The sequence below is a fragment of the Xiphophorus maculatus genome, chromosome 4 (assembly GCF_002775205.1).
Source record: "Xiphophorus maculatus strain JP 163 A chromosome 4, X_maculatus-5.0-male, whole genome shotgun sequence".
NCBI classification, from domain to species: domain Eukaryota; kingdom Metazoa; phylum Chordata; class Actinopteri; order Cyprinodontiformes; family Poeciliidae; genus Xiphophorus; species Xiphophorus maculatus.
Genome location: NC_036446.1, coordinates 18051072 through 18076923, shown reverse-complemented (window position 1 = coordinate 18076923; position 25852 = coordinate 18051072). Strand labels below are relative to the sequence as shown.

Genomic DNA, 25852 nt, shown 5'->3' with positions numbered 1-25852 from the left:
AGCTCCTGGAGCAGGAATGCCGAGGATGACTAACACAGCTATTCTCTCTCTGACACGTATGCAGCCAAACAAACAAGAAAAAAAAGGAGGCTGTGTTTGCAAGCATGCAGGATGTGAAAAAACAGCAACTTCCTGTGAGTTTGAGAAAAGTTGCACTTTCCAGGAAACCTCTGGGATGAAAATACGTCTGTCATAGAGGTCAGTGAACAAATAAAGAAAAAGCTGAAGGAAACAGTCATGTTTTCAGTCTTGAATTTAAAGGAGCAGACAGTTTCTGCACATTTCAGATTTGCAGAAAGTTGAATCAGAAGAGCATGAAAACTACATGCTGCCTCCACTTTTCTTTCTGGTCCTGAGAACACAAGACAAATGACCTGTGGGGTCTCAATGGTTTATGCAAGATAAGAAACTGAAATTTATTCAGGCGCCAGACTATAACTTTACAATAAATATTTCTACTGCATGCCCAGACCTCCACACCCTTGCCTGCCATCTAGCATGCCTGGTGCTAGACCCAGATGTTGCTCCCTGCAGGACTTCCATAGCATCAAAGGCCTGACCAGCAGGTGATCAAACTCTCAGAGGAACGATTCAGACAACCTATTGAATCCAGGGAATAAGGAATATGAGGTAGTTTTGAAGGAAAAACAGAGTTCAACTGTTGCAAATTCAATGCCAATATACCTTGAATTTGAGGTTTTACCCTCTTCTTGTTAAGTGCTAATCAATAACCTGAGTTTATTGAATCAAAAGCCATTTTATCTGATGTTTCTGTAATAAACCAGATGAATTTTTAACCTTTACACTCAATGATATTACTCAGAAACTGGAAGAATTATACTCATGTTGGATTTCAGGAATATAAAGTTATAAAACACTAGCATGCAAATGGTGAGGGAGTTTGTACTATAACTATCATTAAGTTCATTTGTACTATAAAGAAGAATGAATAGCACAAAACAAACAGATTTTATTGACAAAGCATGGAAACCAATTAGAGACATTTAAGTTTTATTTAGTTGTGAATATCCTAAGAAAACAGTTATGGGAATGAGACTGGGCAGAGATTCCCAGTGACCCCGGCACATAAAAGGTCATAGCTATCAAGGCCAGCGAGGCAGAAAGGGGGCCCTGCTCTCACAGCAGGAAAATCATATTTGATCTAAAGCATGTAAAAATCTCATAAAGCAAATGCTAAACCAATTTCAAGTCTCTTCAAATGACGGCTACATACTCAGTGGATAGGAGTTAGATTTCAGGGCAATAAACGAAAACATGTATAAATTTCTTCTCCAAGAACATCTGTGTTTAACGTGTGTTCTGCTCCAGCCGTACCAAGCTCACGGACTGCGTGCTGTTGGATCCGCTGCGCACGGACTTCCCACCTCACAGTAAACTGCATTTCAGAGTGTTTTTTTGAGCACCATGGTGAGGCCCTCGGCCATAAGAGCGCAGAGGGCCCATAATCCTATCTGACAGGAAATGTTTGAGATGCCACGACACATCCACAGCAGGGCTCATTCCCCCACGTGGCTTGCACAATGTTAATTTCTAAAAGCTGCAGCACTGACCTGTGTGTACAAACACACTCACACACGCCCGCACGCAAACAAACTAATTAGTGTGCAATGAAATGAGTAAATGCCTAAGCGAAGGTCAGTGCTGTGTGTGATTAATGGCAGAGAAATGGCACAGAACCTGATTAAAACAGTCTAAACAGAAAAAATGAGTAACATCACTTCATTCCTGATCATGTGTCAACAATTTTTCCTGACAGACAAAACACATAAAAAGTATTAACAAGGAATAACGCCACCTGATTATAATGTATTAACCTTTAAACTGCTGTAAACTGTTATGTCACTTCCTGCAGCTGTGAAAACCGTTCAAAGAGAAACATTGGGGGGACTGTTAGCTTGGAGTTTATGACAAATGTTGTGACTGGCCTCAGAACGGTGAGGTCACTGGATGATCAATGTGTCATATTATCACATTTTCCAGAAATTGGAATGAAGACAGATGCTGTCACTAGACAAAGAAACATTTTTAACAGCGGACGTCACACACGCAAACAGATCCGCTTGGAACATCTTTTTCTGAGGGGGGTTCTTACGTGACAGGGCGTTGAAGAAGAGGTCACTGCAAAATCTGAAACTAATTACTGGCAAAGGCATTTTCTATTTATATTTATTCCACAGACCGTCTGTGGCTGACACCCCCATGGCAGAAGAAACTGAACAGAGGGCAGAAACAAGCCTGCCTGGCATCTAAACAAACCTGATGACAAAAACATTCAAAATCAATAAATTAGAGGCACAAACAGACCTCACAGAAAGCCAGACTATCATTTACCCCTTGTTTCATTTTACAAAAGTGCACTCTATATCAAATCTCTTCTCCATGTGTTAAATAATTACTTTTTTCCACATATTGCTGTAGATCACGTCTTTTTTCAGCGGGCTGCCAGAAGGAATCATGAAGGGGAAACATTCTTTGAAACTCCCTCAGAAACTCTTATTTTCTGTATAATTATATAGTCATAACCAACAAATTTCAGGCTCTGCTTAGACATGTTTAAAGTCAGGACCTACCCATCTTGAGATAAATACGTTTACTAATAAACTGAAAGCTATTTTTGCATTTTCTTGCACCGACAAAGACCAATTTGATATGGTTTCATATATAAATGACACATCTAATAGACATCCGTATCCTCTGCATATTCCATTATTTTTTAGGGGAGAGGAATGCTTGGAATCTGAAGTCCCCCCCATAAAAGCTGCACTCAGTGAGGACAGCTATAGATTAATAAAATCTCTGGAATGAGCTGATTCAGAGCAGTAAAACATGAAGAAGTAGTAAGGAGCCGGCTGCATGGGGTGAGTAACGACTCATTATGAGCCGCATGAAACATCACTGACACTTCCTCAGGATGCTAAAGAATGGCAGCACCAGGAAGAGACAAACGGTCTGGGAAACAAAAGGGAGAACTATTGTTTCTAAAATGATTGCAATGTATGACTGGATAACATATTCAAAAATACACATTTAATTTATTATAAAGATTTTTTTGGGATGACAAGACTATTAAAGAGATATTCATATAAATTGTATTAAAAAAACCCCCCAACAAATTAAAATACAAAAAAAAAAATCTATTTAGATATATGAAAAAAAAATAATAATACATCACAGCTGAATATGTAATTTTTTTCTGTATTCAATTTTTGTCTGGACATCATCAGATTTTCATAATTAGGCTTTGTTAAATTATGCTGCATTTCATGACTAAACAGGATGTTTATCTTCTTACCACAAATGCATTCTCAGACATCTGGAAGACATTTATGTGCCAATGAGCATTTCTGCACAAATCACTTATGTAGGTATGGTCTAGCTGTGGGTATTCAAGGTTTTAAAAAGATTACAGTTTCAAATTAACAGATATTTTCAACCTTTCAGTTCCCATAGTTTAATGGTCTTTAATTGTTGTTGAGAAAAGGCTCCAAACACTTTTCCTAACTAAAAACAAGGGTAATATTTTTTAAATATTTCCTGATATGAAAAACAAAAAAGCCACAGTGTGACAGAGATTTTCTCAATTCCTCCCAAGTCCAATTTTACCTAGAAATCAAGTCTCTAAATTGAGAAGTGAAGATTTTTTCCCCCAAGTTCAGATCAAGTCACAAGTATTTGCACTACAAATTTAAACCACGTCTCAAGTCTTTCCTGTCAGGTCTAAGTCAGGCATCAAGTCTTTCACCCTGATTCAAATCTTTAGGTCATGATATACAGTTTGGCTTTAAATTGTTCTGGTAAATACTCTGATAACGTGATGCTTTCACTCAACTAACTGTCAGGATGTTGTATTGGTTTACGCCTAAGGGCGACTGTGGCATGGTAGAGTACTGTAGTCGTCTTGCGATCGGAAGGTTGTAGGTTTGATTCCAGCTTCCTCCTGTCACATGTCGATGTGCCTCTGGGCAAGGCACTTAACCCCAAATTGCCTACTGATCTGCGTATCGGTGTGTTTGTGGGGGTGACTGGGTGAATGTGACTCTAGTGTAAAGCGCTTTGAGAGGTCAAAATTACTGGAAAAGATCTATATAAGTTCAGTCCATTTACCATTTACTCCTATGTACAAACCACTTACCACTATGAAGCAACTCACCTGAAGGGCGCAGTTCATCATCCGAACAATGTAGTCAAACTGCTGGTGGTCCAGTATGGCTCTGTTCTGCTGAACGTGGACACTCAGCTCGTCGGTAAGACACTGGCGAGCTGCCTTTCCTTTCAGTGCACGCAACGCAGCAGGAAGAGACTGTCAACAGAGAGATCCACAAATGAACCGATAAAAAGTGAATAACTGTCAGAAAATTAAGTAAGTAACCTGATAAGAGAAGTTGCAATATTTGTCTGTAGTTTGTGATCAAAAAATGTCTCTGTTTCCCTTTCAGTCGATTTACTCAGTACAACATGTGAATATGGGATATCACACCCCTGCGTTTCCTGGCTGAAGCCACTTCTAATCACGCCTTTTGGGAAAATAGCGTGAAACTATATATCTGTCATCACTGCCATTACTCAGTTCTCAGGCTCTTCACCTCGCTAAGAATGCCTCTTGGATTCAGCCTGGCTAGCTGATGTTGGGTAGCTCTGAGTTTTTTGTGAGGCTACTGGAAATTAGTTTATTATGTTTTGGAGGTGGAGAAACAGATCATGTTCTAACAGTTAAAAATGTATTCATTGACTTGCTCCATGCTGACCTGCTTATGGTGGTTTTTTGACCATTTAAGTTAAAAATCTCCTGAAGATGCAGGCAGGGATTATGTAACACCTATATGAAACAACTGGGATACATAAAGTAACTGGCAACAATTTATGTGTGACAATACACAGACTGAGAAATTTGCAAAAACTGATGATCTTCTATGCTAAAATATGAATTTACTAAATAATCTGTTTCTGGGAATATGTCCAAAAAGAGTTGATTAATGATCCACAGTATCTAATCTAGTGCCTGTGTCCCAGCTGGGACATATTACAGTAATAAAAGTGAAGAGCTGTTCGCAGCTCAGTGTGGTGTAACTCAGAGGAAAGATGCTCTTGGCTAAAGAGCTTCTTTAAAGGACGATTAGCTTCTCTGATGAAAGACGGTGAGAATCACCTTTTCAGTCTCCAGGGTCTTGTTATCAAAGACGAAGGAAATGCAGTTCTTCACCACCTCCAGCCTGCGAGCGCTGTTAAACACTGAGCCACATTTGCCCATAATGGACACTAACAGAAAACAAGGAGAGAATCCACTGGTGGTTAAAAAAAAGCTGATACAAACAGGATTACTATATATTTTATATACAATTGAAATATGTATTTCAATTTTCCGGACTCAACTTTCCGGAGCTTAAATTCTTTTTCTTTATTTCTCCAGATCTGGAAAATACTAAAATAATATCATACCAACAGGTGGTCCGGCAGGAACCACACACTTCTTCTCCGGTCGTGTGGAAACAGGAGTAAGGCTGTGTTTCGCCACACCATCCTGCAGCATCTTCTCCACCTTTCCATCATCGAGCAGAGGAAACGGTACCTGGTGCACGCGCAGGTGGGATCCTTCGGAGGGCCGAGGCACTTTCTGGAAAGCCATGTGGGGGTTGGGATTCTCCTACAGACCAAACACAAAGAAAATCAGAAGAATTATTGAATACTGAAGTGTTTAAAATAAAGTTTGAGTCATCAATATGTTACATTTTATTGTTTACCTGCAATGGTTAGTGTTACCAGAAACTGATAAAAATCGTATTCACAGCTCATCAATTATGAAATATGTGGAAATATTCAGCCATCGACAACAATTACAGTTAGTAAAGTACGCTCTGAGGAAAATTAATTTCCCACCCCTTGTGTAAAGTGTCTGTACAGTGCAGCACTGTTTTACCAGAAAGAATGAATCGTTTTTTGTTGTTGTTTTTTTGGGGGGTGGGGGATTCGCATGAAGCCTTACATTTCTGAAGAGCTGCTCTGAGAGCTCCCTGATGCGCTTCTGCAGCATGACAGGGTTAGCTTCCTCTTCCTTAAAACTTTCCACATCTAAGGCCACCAGCTGAAAAGCACAACAGAAAGAAAGAAGACACACCTGAACAGCCATGTAAAAAAAAAAAAAAAAATGAAACACATCTCTTTAATGGTCTAAATTGTGCTTTGAACTTCTTATATATTTAAATAGATAACTTAATTAGATAAAAATATAATTGGAACTGAAGCTGGATGTGCAAGTTACTTAGCATATCTATAATTGTAACAAAAAAAAGATCAATTTAAGTATATTTTTGATAAAGGTATTTAAAATACAAAATGTAAATGTATTTTATGTATGCTATAGAAATAACTACATAGTAAAACAAGCTGAGCATCCATTACAAATAGTTATTAAGCAACTTGCTGCATAACATTTCTTTAAACCTGTACTCGGTGTTTGGTGGCGCCATACCTCATCAAAGAGATCGCAGGCTCGGTAAGGTGGACCTCTCTCTGAAACAAAGCCAGCAAAGGCCATGCCATCTAAAACCTTGGTCAGGAAATCGTTCTCAATGAGGCCTCGCTGGCCCAAGAAGGCAGTCTGGAAAATGTCAGCATTAGAGGGGTTACAATTCAACACAGATGGCAGCAATGCGATCCTACTCCGAGAGATTTACTGCAGAATAAAAAACAAGCACTGTGATCACAGCAGTTTCAGATGTGATCAAATATTTCCCCCCCAAAAAAAATCTCTGCAAGGGTTTTTTTTTTTATAGTTGAAAACATGTTATTCTGCACACACAAAAAGGGAAATAAATCTAGTTATTATAAATAACTGCATGCAAATGAATTTAATTTTCTTGTGTAATTATTTGTGCTTGTGGGCAGAGGAGATAAAACACTCCAGTCAGAAATTCCAGGCAGTGCTTTAGTTGATAATGTGATCCATGTGGGGTACTTTAAGGATGATGTGCTAATGGGTTACAACGGAGACACCACAGACACGAACAAACAAAAGTCCTGGCACAAAAGAAAATGGTAAACCTAATGCGTTTCATATGGCACTCCACCGGTCGGTCTATGCCCGGGTTTACAGTTCTTCATGCGGCACTTTGATAAACAAAAGGATAGCATCGGAGAAGAGTCATGGTCCCCCCCCACATGACACATATAAAACAATATGCATACTCACACATGCACATGCAAACACAAACATTATACATCCCCTGACAAGTTTATCTGTCAGGTCTTTGTGTAAATCCACCCACATAGCTCACTAAAACATTCTTGGCAGATTGAAGGAACAATGTGTTTTATGAGGAGAAATTGCTTAACAAGATTATTTAAGGGGGCAAGTTGGAAATTTTGATTTTTGCTCAATTTTGCCCGTGGCAATTCCATACGAGAAATATCTCACCTTGTGAAAGTGAATAACGGGCTCTGAATGGATGCGGATGAGCTGCAGGCAAGACCTGTAGCCCTGGAAGAGTTGCGCAAACAGCCGGAGAAAGACGGACCTCACCTCTTTGTCCTGGCATGCACACGCAAACACACACATACACAAAAGAATTACTCATCAAAAAACTATGCTACAAATGCAGTCTGATAAGTTAATTACGCAACAGACATGTTGTTTGTCTTTAAGGTAATGGGTTACTGTCAGTCTCCTCACTCCAGCAATGACCTTTTTCTGATAAGAAACTATTTCTAAGAAGAACAGACGGCCCCCCTTGAGAGGGGAACAGGAGGCCGTCTGTTCTTAAAAATGCGACATCTTAAGAATCATGAATGTTGCCAGGTCATGGTGTGCATCACTTACCAGAAGTTTGAGGTTGGAGGGTGCCGTGCGTGGCGGAGGAAATGCATTGTCTGCTATCTCCAAATCAGGGTGCAACACCTGAAACAGAAGAAATTAAAAATCTCATGTTTTATTAATTTTCAGTTCATATTTATTGAAGTTCTTTCAAAAGACGTGCCTAAACAGGAAAATACTGTTCTGTAGTAAAGCTGTGTGTTTACCAGGGACAGAGTAGACTGAGTTTGATGCAGAAGAGGTTCAGGGAGCAAGGACAGGTGGATGCACTCTGGAATCTTTATAGTTCCTCCATCCAGGTCAGCAATAATAACATCCAGCTGATCAAAATATTTAAACAAACCCGACAGATCAGATGATTTGACTGAAGCAATAAAACAATACTATATAGGAAAATATTTTTCGTAACTTTTTATTTTATGTAACTTTTATTTCTGTAACTTTTTTGTAACTTTATGGCACATTACACATGAAATAAAACGTACCGTATATGTTTATATACATATCTAACAAGGACGCTGCTTAAAGTCAGAAAATAAAAAAAAAACATAACCTTTTTCTAAACTGTGAAAGTAAATACTTTAACAAAATGCTTAAAGTAAGTTAATGAGTTAAAATGAGAACTCACCAAATCCTGGATTTCATTCTGAAACATGGAGTGGACTCCGATGATGAAAGGCGTGGGTGAGCTCAACACCTCCAGCAACCGTGAAGGTAGAATAGGGATGTACGGGTAGCTGAATATATAGAGAAAAGACACTGACAATTAGTACATGTTACAAATGCAATTCTACTGATAGAAAACAATTCTTGGCAATATTGAAATTAAAAGTTGCATAATCCAAATGAAAAAAGTAAGAAATCACCCGAAGCTCCATCCAATAAATTTCCCAAACTTGGTAATGAAATATTGTACAAGCTTTTGGAAAATTTTTAATAAATGAAATTTACTAGAAACTTGTCCTGTATTGCATGGAGTAAAAACCAGAAAGTATTTAACAGTCATTATGTACATCTTCTCATGTCTAAACACATTTATTATAATCCCACAATTCCAAAATAACTCAACACTTGTACTGTGCATAGCACAGACGTCTTAAATCTTAAAGGCATGTTTTGAAATATGTAATGTTGAGTCATAGTATATTTAGAGTTAGGCTGCAAACACTTACCTGTAAACAAACCCTCACAGAAATTGATCAAACTTAAAATTGATACTTTCTAAAACTGGGTGGACAAATAATTTAATAAATCTCCAGTTGAATCTGGATTTCAAAAGGTTCAGTTCATGAACTGTAGGTTTATGGATGCATCAAGAATCTTGCAAGATCCAATAAAAGTCCTGAAGGATCTTTGAATTTATTAGGCAACAAACAGTCTCTCCTGGTAATGGCCCTAGTTTTACAACAAAACTACATGTTTACTTTCCACTTTGTGCTCCTCTTTTGTTTTTTATTTGTAAAGATATGTAATTTCTAGTGTTAGGCTATCATCTTTAATGGCTTTCATACCACAACCTTTAACAAACTGAAGTGTGTTGCAATTTATTTAAACGTAAGACCTCAGGATGGAACACTTTATGCGAAAAAACAATAACTTTTCACTTCTCCCGTCTTATTTCCTGAATGTGTGCTCAACGCTTAGCTCAGTATGTGCAAAAATACAAACAAAAAAACAACAACAACTTTGCAGCAGCATTGTTTCAGCAACTTAATCGTTTATGTTCAATGCCATCACAGACAATTTTCAAGCAAAGTCAACACGTGCTGCTCATGCAAACAGCATCACTTCCAGTATGTTGGTTCATATAGAGTGGTCAGGAAGGTTGCTTATTTTGAGAGCAAATAAGAGAGTAAATTAGAAAAAAATAAGTCCTGACAGCTATAAACAACCTCTTAGTTAAAAATCAGTCCACTAAACTTAAACGTCAGACTGCCACACGGTGTACCTAATGCCAAACTGACTCATTCTTTTACACAGCATCTCCTAGAGACTGTTATTTTAAAAACAATAAATAGTGATTGATTTATTATTATTGTATTACATTTCTGGGGTTTTATACAAAACATAAACGTAAAAAAAAGAAGAGTGGAAATAGGGATTTTGTGCAGCCCCAATAAAAACACATAAAAGTAAAGTCTAGTATGGTTTTCACATCCTCAGATTCAGCGGTATAAATAGTAAAGCCTTGCTGAGGCATCTGAGCTGGCATGCATGCTGTTAGCCAGCCATGACGAGAAACTTGGATTAAGGTTTCTCAGTCACAGGAGAGACCAGGATGGAGCTGTGTTTGTCAGCTCTGAGAACTGCGATCCAGCTACCTTTATGAATACATGTAAAAACATAACCTCAGACTGGTACAACTGGTTTCACATACACTGGCTTTGGTGGTACACCCATTTTGCTACATTATTTCCAAAACAAGGCCTTTAATCTTTGCTTCATCCGAAATTTTTCCCCCTCAGGGACTAAATGTCAACTTACTTTAAGGTATAACAGAATCTACTGTTTTAAAATAATAATATTATGACCATCAACAAAATCTTGCAACATCCAATAAGCACTGATAGGGTTGTTGCAGTATGATGTTGCCATTCAGGCAGAAAAACAGATATTATTTTGGTGCACAGCTCAACATTTCTGAACATTAATATCAGAGACCCTGGTAAAAAAAAAAAAAAAACATTTCAAACTGACTCACTTGGGCTAAGTATAATCTAGTCAATCTGAAGTTGTCAAAAGAGAACTGATATAATCCAGCCATGTCCTAAATGAACAAGGTTAAGGCACAAAAAAACAACAACATAATAGTTGGCACTACAAAAAGAAAGACTTTGTTGTCAGAAAATGATGGATATTTTGAATAGATTTTAGTCACAGCATTGATCAACAGCAAGCTTTGGTTGATCAATGCTTGCTGTTCACTGTTTATCAAACTGCTCTACATATTTATCAACTCATCAATTAAAAAATATGAAGTCAAATATTCAAATCATTACTGCAGTTACTTAGAAGAAATGTTATTTTGGCAAATGTGGTGCAGGAAGACTTCCGCACCACATTTTGTATGTAGAGCAGAAATTCTGATCGGCTTTCTAGAAAAGGGGAACTAAAGGGAAATAAATTCACAGACGTTGCACTTGTGCAACAAAGTTTCTGGAAAGGAATAGGGATCAAAGTTAATGATCAGTAAGATCACAAGACACGCGAGTCATAAAATCTTCAAGTGTTAGTGGAAACTCATGTCATTATTTTTCTGGACAGAAAGTTTACGTGCGCATTCACCTGTATCTTAGAGGAAACATGAGAGCTTCCAGGGCTCGACATGCCTCTCCCAGTCTCTGGTAGCTGCTGGAGTGGAACAAAACCTTGTGTTCTGTCAGAACTGCACAAAACAAGCTCAGAACATTTTGGATTCCTGAAAAAAAGAACAACAACAAAAAACCTGATGAGGTATTTGTTAGAATCTGACTTGTATCTAACTCCTGACTTCCATCATTCTTCAAACGCTTCTCATTATGTGTGGAGGACTCTTTTAAACCTCAAAAAAACAGATTACAGCACCCACAAGTCATATGGTGGTTACGTAAATGTCCATCGCAACTTCAAGACATGCTGCAAAGATTTTAAATAAACACGATGCTGTTGGATCGGTTCGTGAAAGCCAAATCTACCACAGAAGAATCCTCGTAGAAACAAATGGGAACATCTAAAGCTGATTCACCATGATGATGGCAGAAACTGACATGTGATGTTTGAAACAACTTACTCCAATGCAATTAAAGGGTTCATGACTGTTATTTTTATGGCAGAGAGAGTAAAAGCCTGAAAGTTGTTGGTGGGGCCTTTATTTCAGCAGCGTGCAAGTCGCTTCATGTTTCATTGCAAGTCTGTTGAAAACCAAACTACCAGTTATTTACTTGGTACTTGTTTTCTGCTGCAAATATACATAAAAATGATAATATTGAGCTAGAATATTAATAAAATGAAATGTACTGCTACAGAATATTCCATCTAATATGCATTTAACTACTGACTTTCTTTCTTAAAAGCCATAGCAGAATTCAGTTTAAAATAAGACATTTAAGATGCTTAACCCCAGAAGCTACAGAAATAATAGTTGGAATTGCTGTAATTTCCCCCTCAACTGTTTTAATTTATTCAAAAAGACACAAAAGCTAAAATTATTCAAAACTCAATGGAACAGTTTTCTGCAAAAAAATAAAAAAAACAAAAGGAAATGACATACTCTGATATTTTATAAATAATATTTCAAATACCAGAGTGACAATCAGGATGAATTCTAAGTTTATAGTTCCTGTTATTGTTTCCTATCAAGGAACTGACAGACCAATTCATCACACGTTGGAGTGATAAGAAGAGAGGAACCCTGGCAGACATATCCGCACCGCTGGGGGCGCTGGGTCTGAGCGCAGCGCTTCAGTGATAAACAGGAAACACGAGTCCCAACAAATTCTTTCCAACAAATCAGCTTGTTTAACTAGACACAGTGGAACCAAATTATGTAATTTCAATGGGGTCTTCTTCCATCTTCATCTTCATCTATCATTAACACATTCAGCAGATTGGAGAAGCTGAAGTCCAGGTTTAGGAATCAAGGTGGATCCAGGTGTGCACTTATCTCATGGAAACAGCGACGCATTTCCGAGCTGTAAATAAAAAAGTGACAGGCAGAGCCCCCGCAGAAAGAAGAAAAACAAAGGCAACAAACAACAAACAGCGGGGCTGTTGATGGCCCGTTTTGTCTCGACCCCGGGGGGGATGTACTTCCTGTGCAAAGTGACATGTTTAACACACATTCCTCTCCGGTGACTCTGTGACCTGTGCACACACAGAGCGATATGCCGACCTGCATGTCTACACAGCCGTCCTAATATGGACATAAAAATGACCTAATCATCAAAGATGAAACAGTACCTTTTCTGTCTATGTATAAGTTATCAGTTTATCTTCTCTCACTTATCTGAGTATAGATAAATGTGTAATAAAAGGATCTCCATAAAGACAGTACAGAAGCCCTGTTGCTTTGCTGCCTGTGTAGGGAATGTGTTTTTATGTATGATTATGTAAAAATAAACTTTTTATCAAAAAAATATTGACCAAAAATAATAACAACAGAAATTGGGGGACAGTTGATTAGTCCCTTTCAAGCTCAAAAATACAGAAAAAATGCATCAAAAGTAAAGAGGAAACATATTTAAACTCCCAATGTTCTTTAACTGTGCTACATTATCCTTTATAACCCTGAGAGTTAGCTAAACAAAATAAAACCAGAGTAGCTTTTCCACACATGTCCAATGGTGGGTAAATTGAGCAAACAAAACTGAGTAGCCCACTTTGCTGATTAATGGAAGCAGGTTTATGAGGACCGACTGGCCTGTGGCAGGATTTAATGTCAACATTGTTATGCGTTTCCAGGTTGGCTGAAAATGCATAACCTCAGCATAACCCCAATCAAAACTATTGTGTAAGTACCCCACTATGCATGTTCTTCATTCTGTCCAAACAAAAAAATATGGTGTTAATGCATAAAGGAAATAAAGGCTGTTCTGGGTCAAACCACATTCCTCTGATCAAATGGGGCCAATTTTCCATTACAGAATAAATTTCAGGTGAATTGTATTTAATTTCACCCTGAGCTAACAAATGCATGCTGCAAAAGTGAAATGAGTGTGGTTCTTCATGAATGACCTCAAATACAAATTAATGTTTGATAGCTCATAATATGATTCATGCCAAACTATGACAGGGTAGAATGGAGTGACAAATCTTCCCCCTTAAAGCAGCTAAACTAACACCAGATATGAGTCACCGCGGATAAGGCATTTAATGCGTTTAACAAAGCATGTATCACCAGCACAAATCCTTTAATTCCACACAGTCAAACATGTTGTAAAACCTATGCAATGTAAAACGTGAAGATTGCTTCAAATCTGGATCATGTGTTCATTTCAATTCATGCAAAATAGTGAATGGCTGACGGGTCAAGAGAGAAAACCTCAAAACATTTCTTCAGCAACATAAACTCTTCATGGCTCACGGCGAGTCTCTTGACTGTGCAAAAGTGCAAATCATATGACTAAGAGTACAATCAAGCTTCTACAAAGGAATAAATGTTGTTTATTTTACATGCAGTAAGCTGTGTTATATTGATTTTTATAACAACATTTACAAGAAGAGGTTATTTAATTTGATAATTTCTGCATACTGCATTTATTGGGCATTTAGTACAGCTATAGGATACAAAAAGGCCACAATTAGTCACAATGTGTCCTAAATTATAGGATTTCAGAGGATGGACCCACCTAGCTGCTGGAAGAGCAGGGCAACACTCTTGTATGTGACAGGTAACGTGTCGTTCAGAGGTGTTTGGATGAGCTGCCGATCTCCTGCTCCCAGGCTGAACAGTTTCTGCAGTACGAAGAGGAAAAACGTGTCAGAAGGATGTTATGCTAAGTTTCCACAAGCATCATGCCCAGTGTCAAACTGCAACATAACCGACAATCAACAAATCAGATTTATGGTCAGGTGAACTGTTGTGTTTTAACCCAAGAAAACACAACTTTGGTAGCTGTTTTGTCATGCCTGAACAAATCAGCTACATCGGCTGCACAAGAACTTGTAATACAAGTTCACAAGAAGCCAACAGATCCAGTCATATTAACGAATTTTCGGAAAAGACTTCAGAAATGTTTTAAACAATTGTTTACAATGTCACTGCAACTGTCAAGTCCATTTGTTGATGTAACCCAAATATCACTGCTGCAACATCTCCACTCTGTGTGTGAGGAAGAAATTCCTGGCTGTGGTCTGTATAGCGACGTATTTGTGTATTATGATGAAACTCGTGTAGTCATTTGAATACATTTTCAAAGACCAGAAGGGTTTAAAGGCTGTGTTTGAATGTAAATTTGGATGCTTGATAAGGTTATTTGGTTTAACAAAATGCATTGGTAACAAATGCCACTGATACCAGATATAGATTTATTTGAAGCAGCTAAATGCACAACAAAATGTGCTGTTTTTCTCCATGCCGCTGTGTGAACAGACAAAAACTCCAACCAGCTGACTAAATCCCATATTTTCAAAGAGTGAGCTCATAACACTTAATATGTCAGTCAACAATTATTGCATTCTACATAGACCTCTTGTCCATTGTCCTCTTGACAAATTCAATTCAGATATATTGAGGCCCTAATGTTCAACCTTCAGGTGTCTTACTCTTTAAGAGCAAACCTAATAGAGGATTAAAATTTTGTTTCTTTAAGGTTGGCACTTCATATGTTATTTTTTGGCAATAAGTGCCAAATTTATGTGTTATAAGACATAAAATAAATTTAAGCTCCTAAAGATGTTTGGAAAAAAAAGTACATCTGAAAGAAATCCTTAATACAAAAATGATACATTACCAAAAAAAACAGCAGCGAGTAGCAGACCTAGTTTTCATACATAGCGATCGTGTTTGGGTGTCTTGCCGACAGTCTGCACATTTTCTTTCAAAACATGTCAGTTATTAATGACTTTTACACGACTAACGATTATCAACACGTACTTTTGAGAAATATCGATAAGTCTTCAAAATGATGTATACTCTTCACTGTTTCATACTTATCTATTGCTTTTTAAACTATTTATTGAGTCTGCTAAACTATGGAGACCTACCAAATAGGAAGGATTTAACAGATCTTGATTCTGAAAGAGCAATTCTTAAAAAAAACAAAAAACGCTTCTCATCCTTGTCCCCAGTAGCCAGAGGGGATTCGCTCTGCTCAGAATAGTAGGAAAAAATCCTATGGTCTGACAACAATTTCAGGCTTTGCCTGAACACGATGTTCCCTACTGGCTGCACGACAACAATCTAATCATGCTGTAGTAGACCTCACCTCCATGCAGTGACTGACAGGGACTATTTCTATAAAGACTAGTGGTCTAGAATCCAGGACCACTTATGAAGAGCACTCTAGTAGCAGAGCTGCGTTGTATCTTAAAGAAAGAAGACATACCTGAGATCCACCTGCAACAGGAACCTGGAATATAAATAGGTTGGCCACCAGGCCCTCCAAAGGGAAGTTTAGGCTGTCAATATACACCGTGTAGATCAGCCCCAAGCATCCCTGTAGGGAAAACATGCAGAGTTTCATGCTTACAGTAAAATAAAAAGAAAATTGATTGCAGTAACATTTAGGTCAATATTGGACAGATAGCATATCTGACTTTCTGTGTAAACAAATTTTGCAGTGAAATAAGATAAGAGGCTCATAAGATACTACGCCTAATTTGCTCCAGTGACGTACATGCTTACACTTAAACCAACTTGACCTGTGCTGCAGACAGTATGAGGGATATCTCAGGATAACAAGATAAAACAATAATTTGACAAAAAATTCCAGGAATTTCTTCTGAACAAGCAGAAAAATATTTTTAATCAAGATTTAATCAAACAGCGTCTTATTACCCGGAATATTTCAGGATAATCCAGTCTGGACACAAGAATGAGACTTTTTGGTGCAAACACTTGAGCCGGCTGGATCAGGCCATCCTCCTCTGCCTCCTCATCTTCATCTCCGTCAGCCTCGATGCTTTTTGATCCCTGAAACATTTAAGAAAAATAAAACATTTTCATGCTCTTAGAATAGAGTCATAGAGCTGGAACCTGACCGGAGAGCATGCCAGCACCAGTAAGTAGTATTAAGCTCCTGGTTTAGTTTAAGGATACATAATGTGCTTCAAGCTTATCACAGTCTGGTAGATACCTGGCATGTACTACACAGCACGTGCGCATTCTTTCAGAAAAATAACACACACTGAACCAAGATGTTTGGAAGTAAAATGCAATAATTTAGTTTCAAATAATTCACTTTTATAGAGGGTTATAAAACACACAAGTTTACTACGTATTAAGCTTGAAAAAAGTTGTAAAAGAAAATTTGTTGCAATACTTCAACAAAATACAAACAGCTTGACCAAAACTATCAGAGACATTTTCTCTCAGAGAAAAAAAAATGTTTTCGAAAAGTTTTGAATCAGTGTCTTATAACAAAAGCAGAAGTAAACTTAAAAAAAAGAAAAAAGAATTAGGACTAAATAAAAGATCAAAAATTATCCAAAGATCGCTTTGCATAATGTCTTAACACCATCGATGCAATAGAACTATAACATCTTATTATTATTTTTTACGCAGAACAATATTAAAAACAAGAACTAACATACTATTATGTATGTCACAAAGTGTTTGGTTTATGTCTGTAATTGACAGGTTTAATTATGATCTAGTTGACTCTTTTGTTACCCAACAAGTGGCCTAATTAAATCATGGATAAATTAAATCCAAAATTAACCTTGCGCACATCTGAAATATTTCTCCAGATTGCAAAAAGATATTAAAAGTCTGCAATTATCTTGGGAGTGATGGTTTAAAATACCCAAGTCAGACGTCAGTCACATTTCTCCATCAATCTTAAAATTTGGTTTAATTATTAATCAAAACACATTCCTGCACCGGCTGCCTGAACGTTCTCCGAGATCCACGTGAGCAGATAAGGATGTCAGCTCAGACAGAAAAGGTTGTCAAAACACCCTCAACTTTCCGGAGGATCTTCAGGGCTTTAAGACGAATATTGGAATGTGTCTCTGTTTGCAGGAATGCAAGGGGGCAAAATGTATCTAATCTAATAATTAACGCCAGAGAAACAAAACAGAAAAAAAAACAAAGGCTAAATTGAAAAGTTCATTTTCCCAAGTACAGTATTTATTATCCTTGTGTCTTCATCATATTTCAGATGCATTTGCATTTTGGTTATTGTCTTTGTGGGTATCATCAAAACTGAGAGTTGTAATAAAGACAAAAGTGTGTTTTGAAAACAGAATTGATCTTTTCTTGTTTTCTGTTACAATTTAATACAAGTCAATGCTACCAAGTTGACTTGGCATACGGAACTACTTCTAGTAATAAATACATTTTCTTTTACAATGAAACGCTACGTTGAACACGTTGTTAGGAAACAAGGAGTCTTCTCAACCATGCTTCTCAGTGTAAAGTTGACACACAAAAGCTAAAAAAAAAAAAAAGAGAGAGACTGAGGTTTTAACTGAGTTTGCACTGACTCATTTGGTGAATACTTCTGCTTTTGTTACTGAACGTGAAAAAACTGCTGATTTTTTTTTCTCTTTATGGTAAATCCAGTCCCTTTTTCCGTTGCTTGGGTAAAATATTGCTGACATTCTTTCTGATTCATATGTGGCAGAGTTAACCAGTTTGTGGTGGCTCTTGAAGCAATGGCAAACAGTTCTCACTAAGCGGCCATTCTAGTTTCTTGTGCACCTTTTTCTGCCACACTCTTTCCTTCCCCGCAACTTTAAATTGGTATGCTTGAATACAGCACTCCGATTCTTTAGCAGTGTCCTTTTCTGGGTCACAACATTGGTAGACGGTCTGAGCTCTGCCAGACAATTGAGTCAGCAGGCCTCTCCACAGTTGCGCAGGATATTAAATAACATTTCTCTTTAATATGTACCTGTGTATTTAATGTACATTTTTAATATTCACTTTTCCAAGAAATTAGATTTGAGGTTTTCATTAACTATCAGCTGTAGTTATATAAATTAAAAGAGATAAACACTGGAAATATATAATTTTCTGTGTGATTAATTTATATAGGATGAGATTCATTTATTGAACTGAATGATTGATGAATGATGAACTTTTCAATGATACTGCCCCCCATATATTATGTAGATCACCATCTATTATGCCTGATAAATAGATTATTTAAAAACTGTAATAACTTCCTGTAGGCTGTTGCGCTAAAGCTCGATTTGTCTTGAAAAATCAACTATGAAATGTGATTTCAGACTTTAAATTTGTTGCTAATGGCAAGTATAGACAAAATATAAATTAATGTTACTGTAATCTGTTAAGATTGTATTGTCACTTCATTATCAGTGTGCACAACATCAGTATTATAAAAAACTATAAAAAATTGAGTACCTTATAACTAATATGTTCCAGGTGTCATGAGATCAGGTTTTGCATGCCAATAATAATTGTATGATCTGCCTAATATTGGGCAGTACTAGCATAATTTGCCGCTTTCATCTGTATCAGATAAGCTTCACAAAGTAGTGATGAGCAATGGGAGCTCAGTCTGTGGGAGTTCAATCTGTAGATTGACCCCTTTGTAAAGATTCCTGAGAAAACCAAACAACTGGTCTCATTTTGGTCATTTTCTTCCCCTAAAGTGCCACATTAAAGCAAACACTTTAAGCTCTGATGCTTTTGATTAGATCAGAAAATGCGCTTGGTGAAAGAAAAAAGAAAGTTAAGTAAGGGCTATTCTTTTGATTACCACAAGCTGAGGTAAAATAATGTGGAAATACTGAAGAACTCATTTTAAAGATTCCACAAAAATTACTCCTCCGAAGTGGATGCATTTTTCAAGCACGACCGCCTTTCAAATTTAACGTGAAAAAGTTTCCCTGATCTAACTGGAATGTGATTGACGACTGCTGTCCACATGTGAAAGGATGTGAAGTCACCGTGGGCAGGGGGACAGGCGCCGTCTAAGGCCTCCTACAAAGGGCCAACACAGTGAAACAATTACCTCGGTATTCTCTGGGCTTTTGGTAGAAACAAAGATTAACAAGTTCATTTCTGAGTATAAAATGTTCTCCTCCAAACATATGTGTTGTAATCAATAATTAATGAGAGCTCTGAACATTTATGCCGTGACCACTAATCTGTAGTCAAACCCAATGTTGTGTGCACACGTGAATAAACAAACAGTGCTGGAAGGAGCACTGGTCCATCTTCTTTCTTTACCACCGAAACTGTCAGCCAAGTCAAAAGTTATTAGACAGGATCTAAACAGGCTTTTGTTTTCAAATAATGCCTGAAATCTTGGAAGACATCACACACGCAACATGGCTTTTTAAATGCCAGAAAAACTCCAAAAATGTTTCAAATACAGTAAATAAGACTGAAATTGCTAACAGAGTGAGTACAGTTGCATTAGCTTTAAAGGTTTCTGACAGACATGCAAGCAAACCAAAGTACAATGGTGGCCTCATGCTCAACACTACTCCAGAAACATGAAATCATGTTAGTAGTCTCATGAGAGATTTAAATCACATTATTTTCCCTCTGCACTCACATCTTCGGCTCTTTTATTAATTTAAAAAACTCTTTTACATCAATGCATTTTCAGGCTGAGTGGGAGTCAGGGCTACACCTGACTCCCACTACAGGGCTCACCTGTAGGTTTACTTCAGCCTCATAGAAGGTGAGGCAAGAGCAGTAGTGTCGGTCCGAATCGATGTCTGTCAGCACAACGGTGAAGAAGGTGGGTGCTTTCCTTTCTCTCGACAGCCTCCATCCTCCAGGCTGGCAGAACTGGAAACATATTCAGGTAGGAGATCATTTTTCCAACTATAATGGATTATTTACAATACTCAGATATAGCCCCCTCCAGAATCATTGCATATGTGGTAAATATAATTAAAAATGATAAAATAAATGCAGTAGTACACTGTAATTCATGTATTTATTAAGTAAATCCCTAGATTTATCAAAATTATGGCTTCTATTACACAATGTTCTCTTCAGCTCACGCCACAGTGTTTTCTACACTATTTAGGTCTTGGGACTTAGATGATCATGAAGGAAGGCTGATTCTATGTCTGTAGGACTATTTTTGTGATTTTTTTGGGTTATATTGTTTATGGTAATTATTCCTCTGAAATAAGCATTGATGACCCACTTGTTACATTTCTTTCAGAGGTCACCAGATTTTTACATAAAATGTCTGGGTTTTTCAAATACTTAATAATACTATGCACTCTGACAAGGTTGCCTGACCAGGTGACTTCTCCATCAAACAAACCTTTAGTGTTTAATCTCATTTGACCAAATCCCATGTTTAGCAGAAGCTTCAGCAGCATCTACAAATTCCCATGTTTACGTTTGAGCTGATAGGACAGTGGACTTTTTCCTGCCGTGCCGCCCAAATATCCACCTAATGGCTGTCATGGAGTTTTGCATGACCCTTTTTGCTGCAGTTTTCTGACAGAAAGTATAGAGATTTATTTTACCTCCATTACCATCCTGACTCACTGTGTGGTGGCAAGATAAATATGGGCCCTAGTGGCGAGAGATGAAATTGAGAAATTGGCCTCTCTGTCTTATTATACTTTTATCCAGAAAAAAAACAGGCTCATCCCATGACCATGAAAATGCTCCCTAGGGAAATCTTTAAAGAATAAGCAATATTCTTTAAAGATTTCTGGGCATCAGCGTGGTACTTCATAACGTCATGGTTAAACCTAACAGCCCTATGGAAAGCACAGACAGGACATCCTGTTCCAGTGCAGCAATTACGTCTACAGAGCACGCCATGTAGCAGGAAGTAGCATGATTAGAATTTATTTCCCCTGAAATCAGCAGAGAAGCCACATGTTACAGAGCATTTGAATTGAGATGGATAGAGAAGGAGCTTACTTACTTAACTTACTTATACAAAATGTTGTGGTCATTAAGGTGCAATAAATTTGTGATAAAAGCAAGACCCTCACATTACACTACTATGCCTGGAACTTGAATGATTTTAGTATTATTTGAACGGAAAACATGTTAGAAAAGTTTAACCTTTTCCAGTGAAAATGTACAATTTATTCATTGTATTGTGCCACTGTGCAGAAGGCTGAACAGTGGAGCAGTTGGTAGCACTGTTGCCTTGCAGCAAGAAGGTAAAAAGGTCCAGGGTTCAATTCCCAGCCCGGGGTCTTTCTGCATGGAGTTTGCATGTGTGCATGGTGGTTTCTCTCCAGGTACTCCGGCTTCCTCCCACAGTCCAAAAACATGACTGTTAGGTAAATTGGTTTCTCTAAATTCTCCCTAGGTGTGAGTGTGTGTGTGTACATGGTTGTTTGTCACGTCTGTCTCTGTGTAGCCCTGCGACAGACTGGCGACCTGTCCAGGGTGTACCCCGCCACTCGCCCGGAACGTTAGCTGGAGATAGGCACCGGCACCCCTCCCGACTCCATTAGGGACAAGGGTTTTAGAAAATGGATGGATGGAAAATGGATATTACATAAGACTGGGTTAAAGATTGAACCTCAGAGAGATCGACATACAACCGAGTAAAGCAGGCCTGACTCATGATTTCCCAACAATACATTTTTTCCCCTGAAATCTCACTGAAATAATGCACCATTTATATTTTCAGTCACATTGTTTACCAAGAATTTAAGAATTGCACAAATTCTTTAAGGCATGCCAGACCTCAGCAAATTTTAGAACTCATTTGGGCAAAGAAAATCAGAAACAGTGTTACCATAATGAAATATCATAAAAAGGATTAAGGTCTCAAAGCAGCAGAATGAGTAATTTCCAAAGTTGACACACAGCATCTGCAGCTTGACAAAAAACATATTTTTTGTGGTACAGTGTTTAGGTAGACATGCATAGTTATAAATGGCTGCCTCTGATGCAATACCTATTGAATAGCTAAACTTTGAAAGTGGGAGAGGAACACAGAAGGAGGGCAGAGCACCAAAGGTAGGCAGGTCAGAGAGTTGAATGTGTTTGCGTCTGGTTTTTCTCTGTTTTTGCTGGAGGCTCAATTGGCTCTAAAAATGTTGTTTAGACTGCTTCTTTGGTCTAACGAAGGGGAGGTGGAGATATGACAGGCGGAAAGAAAGGGTGGGCAAGAGCAAAACAGATGGAATATTGGATAAATGGATGTGTAAGCCAGTGTGGCCAAAAAACAAGAGCAGAGGAGATGGACAAAGGAGTCAGAGTGGAGAAGAAGAACAGGAAAAGGGAGATTATGAGCGGAAGCGAGGAAAGAAAGAGAGCGGGAGGAATTTGGCTTGTTCAAGCTGCGGGTTTGGACCAGGATGCCACCATCTTCCAGCAGATACAATAGACCTCAGGAAATCTGTTAAAAACTGCATTGTGGCTGTGTGTGTGCGTGTGTGATCTTGCGACCAGACAGGATCCAAGAGAGGAAAACTCTGAACTCGTCCTAAAGTATTCTATCTATGCCATTCATTGTTGTCATGAAGGAGATAAACACATTTGCAACTGAATAGCGCAGAAGATCACTGCAGATGTAATGTCCTGTGTGTGTATGTGTATACGTGTGGACAATTTGACCTAAAGTCTAGTACATGTGTGAAAAGTGTGCTAAGGTATCATCCCTTTACCGTTTGGAGTCAGTGTTGAAAATACGTGACGTACTGTGAAGTGACTGGAATTACACCGCAATTGGGCTGAATCAGATTTCCAATTTCTTTGGAAAGCCTACTGATAGCGTAAAGCTCAGGTGGAGCATGGTGTATGTCACGGGCAGACAGCGGGAAAACGGGAGGGTGGAGGGGGTTGTCCCATCAGACCATCAGTTTCCGAAACCACAAAAAAAAAAAAAGAGCATGCTGGGTCAGCACAGCCCCGCCAGTCCGCGCAGAGTAAATCCACCATGACGTCTAAATGACACCATCTCTTAAGACTATGGAAGGGTTAAAAACTAGCATTAAAAGCAAGCAAAATATTTCCCGACTTTTGAAATATTTCAAGAATCTGACAAGCTTTCTGTCTCCACAAATCTTTAACTAGAGTTCATGTTATCTCCCTTGTTTCCTATGAGCAGTACGGCATGGATATGTGAGGTTCAGTACACTATTTTATGGTCCGGTGTATTCAGGAGAGCATTTCTACCACCAGTCGTGCTCTCAGTCATTAGCTTGGGCTCTCTCGCCTAATTTGGTGTAAACATGATGCACTAGCATGTTTTGTGGCATTTTACTGTCCCCCAATCAGTGGACTATATTGTATGACAATGATAACCCCACTCACTGAAGCAGGAATGGTCCATCTGCTTCAGATGTATGGGCCGATTTTACAATGGAAACAGACAAAATAGTGTACTGAACCACTATTCCGACCCACGCCATACTGCTCAGTGAAAATGAGACATTGGCTTTATTAAAATAAGAACTTTTTCTTTTTTCAATTAAATGAAAGTGGAGACACTTCATATGAGTGGCACATACAATCAAAAATGCTCATTATTTTTCCAATGACCATACATTCACCCATTCGCAATAACATATACAGTATATACTTCTATACAGATTCAGGCAGGTTGGGTTTAGATGACTTGCTCAGTTGCACATCAAAATACGACCAAAGTACAACTTTCCAATAGCAAGACGATTACCACTGAGATACAGTCACACCATGTAATACACATAAATGCTGGCATTTACAAGAACCTGAACTTCCAATATGTTATTTTAAGAATAAATGCTCACCAGTAGATATACAAGAACATATGTTGCAGCCCCCCAAAAAACATCTGGCCTAAGAAATTTTCTTTGTCTTTTATACTTTATACACACAATATTAGACTTAGAGACTTAGACTTAGACTTACTTTTATTGTCATTTTGCATGCACAGGGTGTATACAGAACGAAATTCCGTTGCATACGGCTCAGGACAATGTTTTGAGCTTCCAATGTTGTGAGGTTACTCCAGAATAAAATAAAATACAGTATAAAATATGAATATAAATATAGAATATAAAGTGCAGGAATGACAGTAAAATATAAGTTATTTAGCTCTGTATATGTGCAAGGTATAAAGTGGAGACCAGATTTTAAGTGCAGTCCAGTTAAGAGTTCAGCAGTCTGATAGCAAGTGGGAAAAAGCTGTTTCGGAACCTGGTGGACCTGCACCGGACGCTGAATATGTATGTGAGCAAAACTGAGAAATTTTACAAGCGTAAATTAATCAAAGATATTTGAGAGACTGGAGCACTGGAAAAACACTTGTACGAGCCTTGCCCTTTAAGTGACAGAGTTAGAGACAACACGGACACTATACAGAGCCAGTGGAACAACTATAGATAAATGTTGTACATTTATCTATAGCACTGCAAAGCCATCCACTGCAGTGCAGTAAATGCAAAGGTCAATGCATAGGAAAGCTGACCTTTAAACTTTGCATGCCCACACGTAGAAACCCCCACATGGTGAAGATAAAGGGCATCTCTTGTTCCCAAATTAGACCCTAATCAAATGACATAGGAACTCTGGGACACACTTGCTGATGTCAAAGCAGACCAGACTGCTACCCTCCAGCTAAACTCTCTGCATCATGTGCTGCAGCTCAACTTGAAAGATTTGCAACCACACAATTCAGCAAGCAACAAGCACTCCATATGGAGATAGACCTGCTAAACATAACAATGAGCAGCAATAATAGACAAGGCAACAGGGAGCTGTTCCCTGAGCAGGAAAAGATGACATTCTTATGCTATGATTGGACATTAAAGCCTGCTCAAGCCGGTATAGGCTGGCGGTTACTGGAGCAGCAGCCACAAAGATGACTTAGGACAAAAGGCAGAGAGGCAACGACTTTTCACATCTTTGGCATCGCCTTCTTTGCACTTTGTTACGACACATAACAGCAATTTGTCTACAAACCAACATCGTGTTACTGTGGAAATACAAACAGACTTTGGACGATCGGAAACCCTCTCAAGGGTTCCTGTTACTACAAATTAGCTCAAACTCATAAATCCTTTAAGCAAGATTGTCAGTTCAGTTACAAATTGGAGGGAGAGAATCAACAAAAGTCATTAAATGTTTTGTGCACTTCAAAAAATAGATGACATCATTAGGAACGAACATTATATGGAAATATTGAAGCAACATCTAAAGACATTAGAAATTAAAGTCAACCTCTATCATACAGAGAATTTGTGAGCATATCTGAATAGGTGAGTGTGATCAAGGCAACCTAAAAACCTGACCCAGTTACACTGGTTCTGTTGGGAAGAATGGGACAAAATTCCAGCAAACTATTATGAGAAGCTCATGAAAGTAAACCCAAAATGTTTGGCCAAAGTCAAAGTTTAAAGTTCAATTGCAATTTCTCTTTAGGAAACATTATATCATAAGAATTAATTAATTTTTAATTACACAACGCTGGCCCAGATGACTTA

At 38.1% G+C, this 25852-nt stretch overlaps 1 protein-coding gene across 2 annotated transcripts in view; it reads right to left on the bottom strand.

Annotated features, from left to right (window-relative positions):
- Positions 1-25852, bottom strand: part of sbf2 (SET binding factor 2) — a 103772-nt gene that overhangs the window by 43743 nt on the left and 34177 nt on the right. For both annotated transcript variants that reach the window (XM_023332147.1, XM_023332148.1), the window contains exons 3-16: positions 20100-20237; positions 16305-16439; positions 15853-15963; positions 14155-14260; positions 11114-11246; positions 8457-8565; positions 8035-8148; positions 7835-7912; positions 7433-7546; positions 6488-6616; positions 6002-6100; positions 5458-5662; positions 5168-5277; positions 4172-4321 (exon numbers count right to left, since the gene is read on the bottom strand). In XM_023332147.1, the coding sequence (XP_023187915.1) occupies positions 4172-4321; positions 5168-5277; positions 5458-5662; positions 6002-6100; positions 6488-6616; positions 7433-7546; positions 7835-7912; positions 8035-8148; positions 8457-8565; positions 11114-11246; positions 14155-14260; positions 15853-15963; positions 16305-16439; positions 20100-20237 (1731 nt within the window). The remainder of the gene's footprint in view (positions 1-4171; positions 4322-5167; positions 5278-5457; positions 5663-6001; positions 6101-6487; positions 6617-7432; positions 7547-7834; positions 7913-8034; positions 8149-8456; positions 8566-11113; positions 11247-14154; positions 14261-15852; positions 15964-16304; positions 16440-20099; positions 20238-25852) is intronic.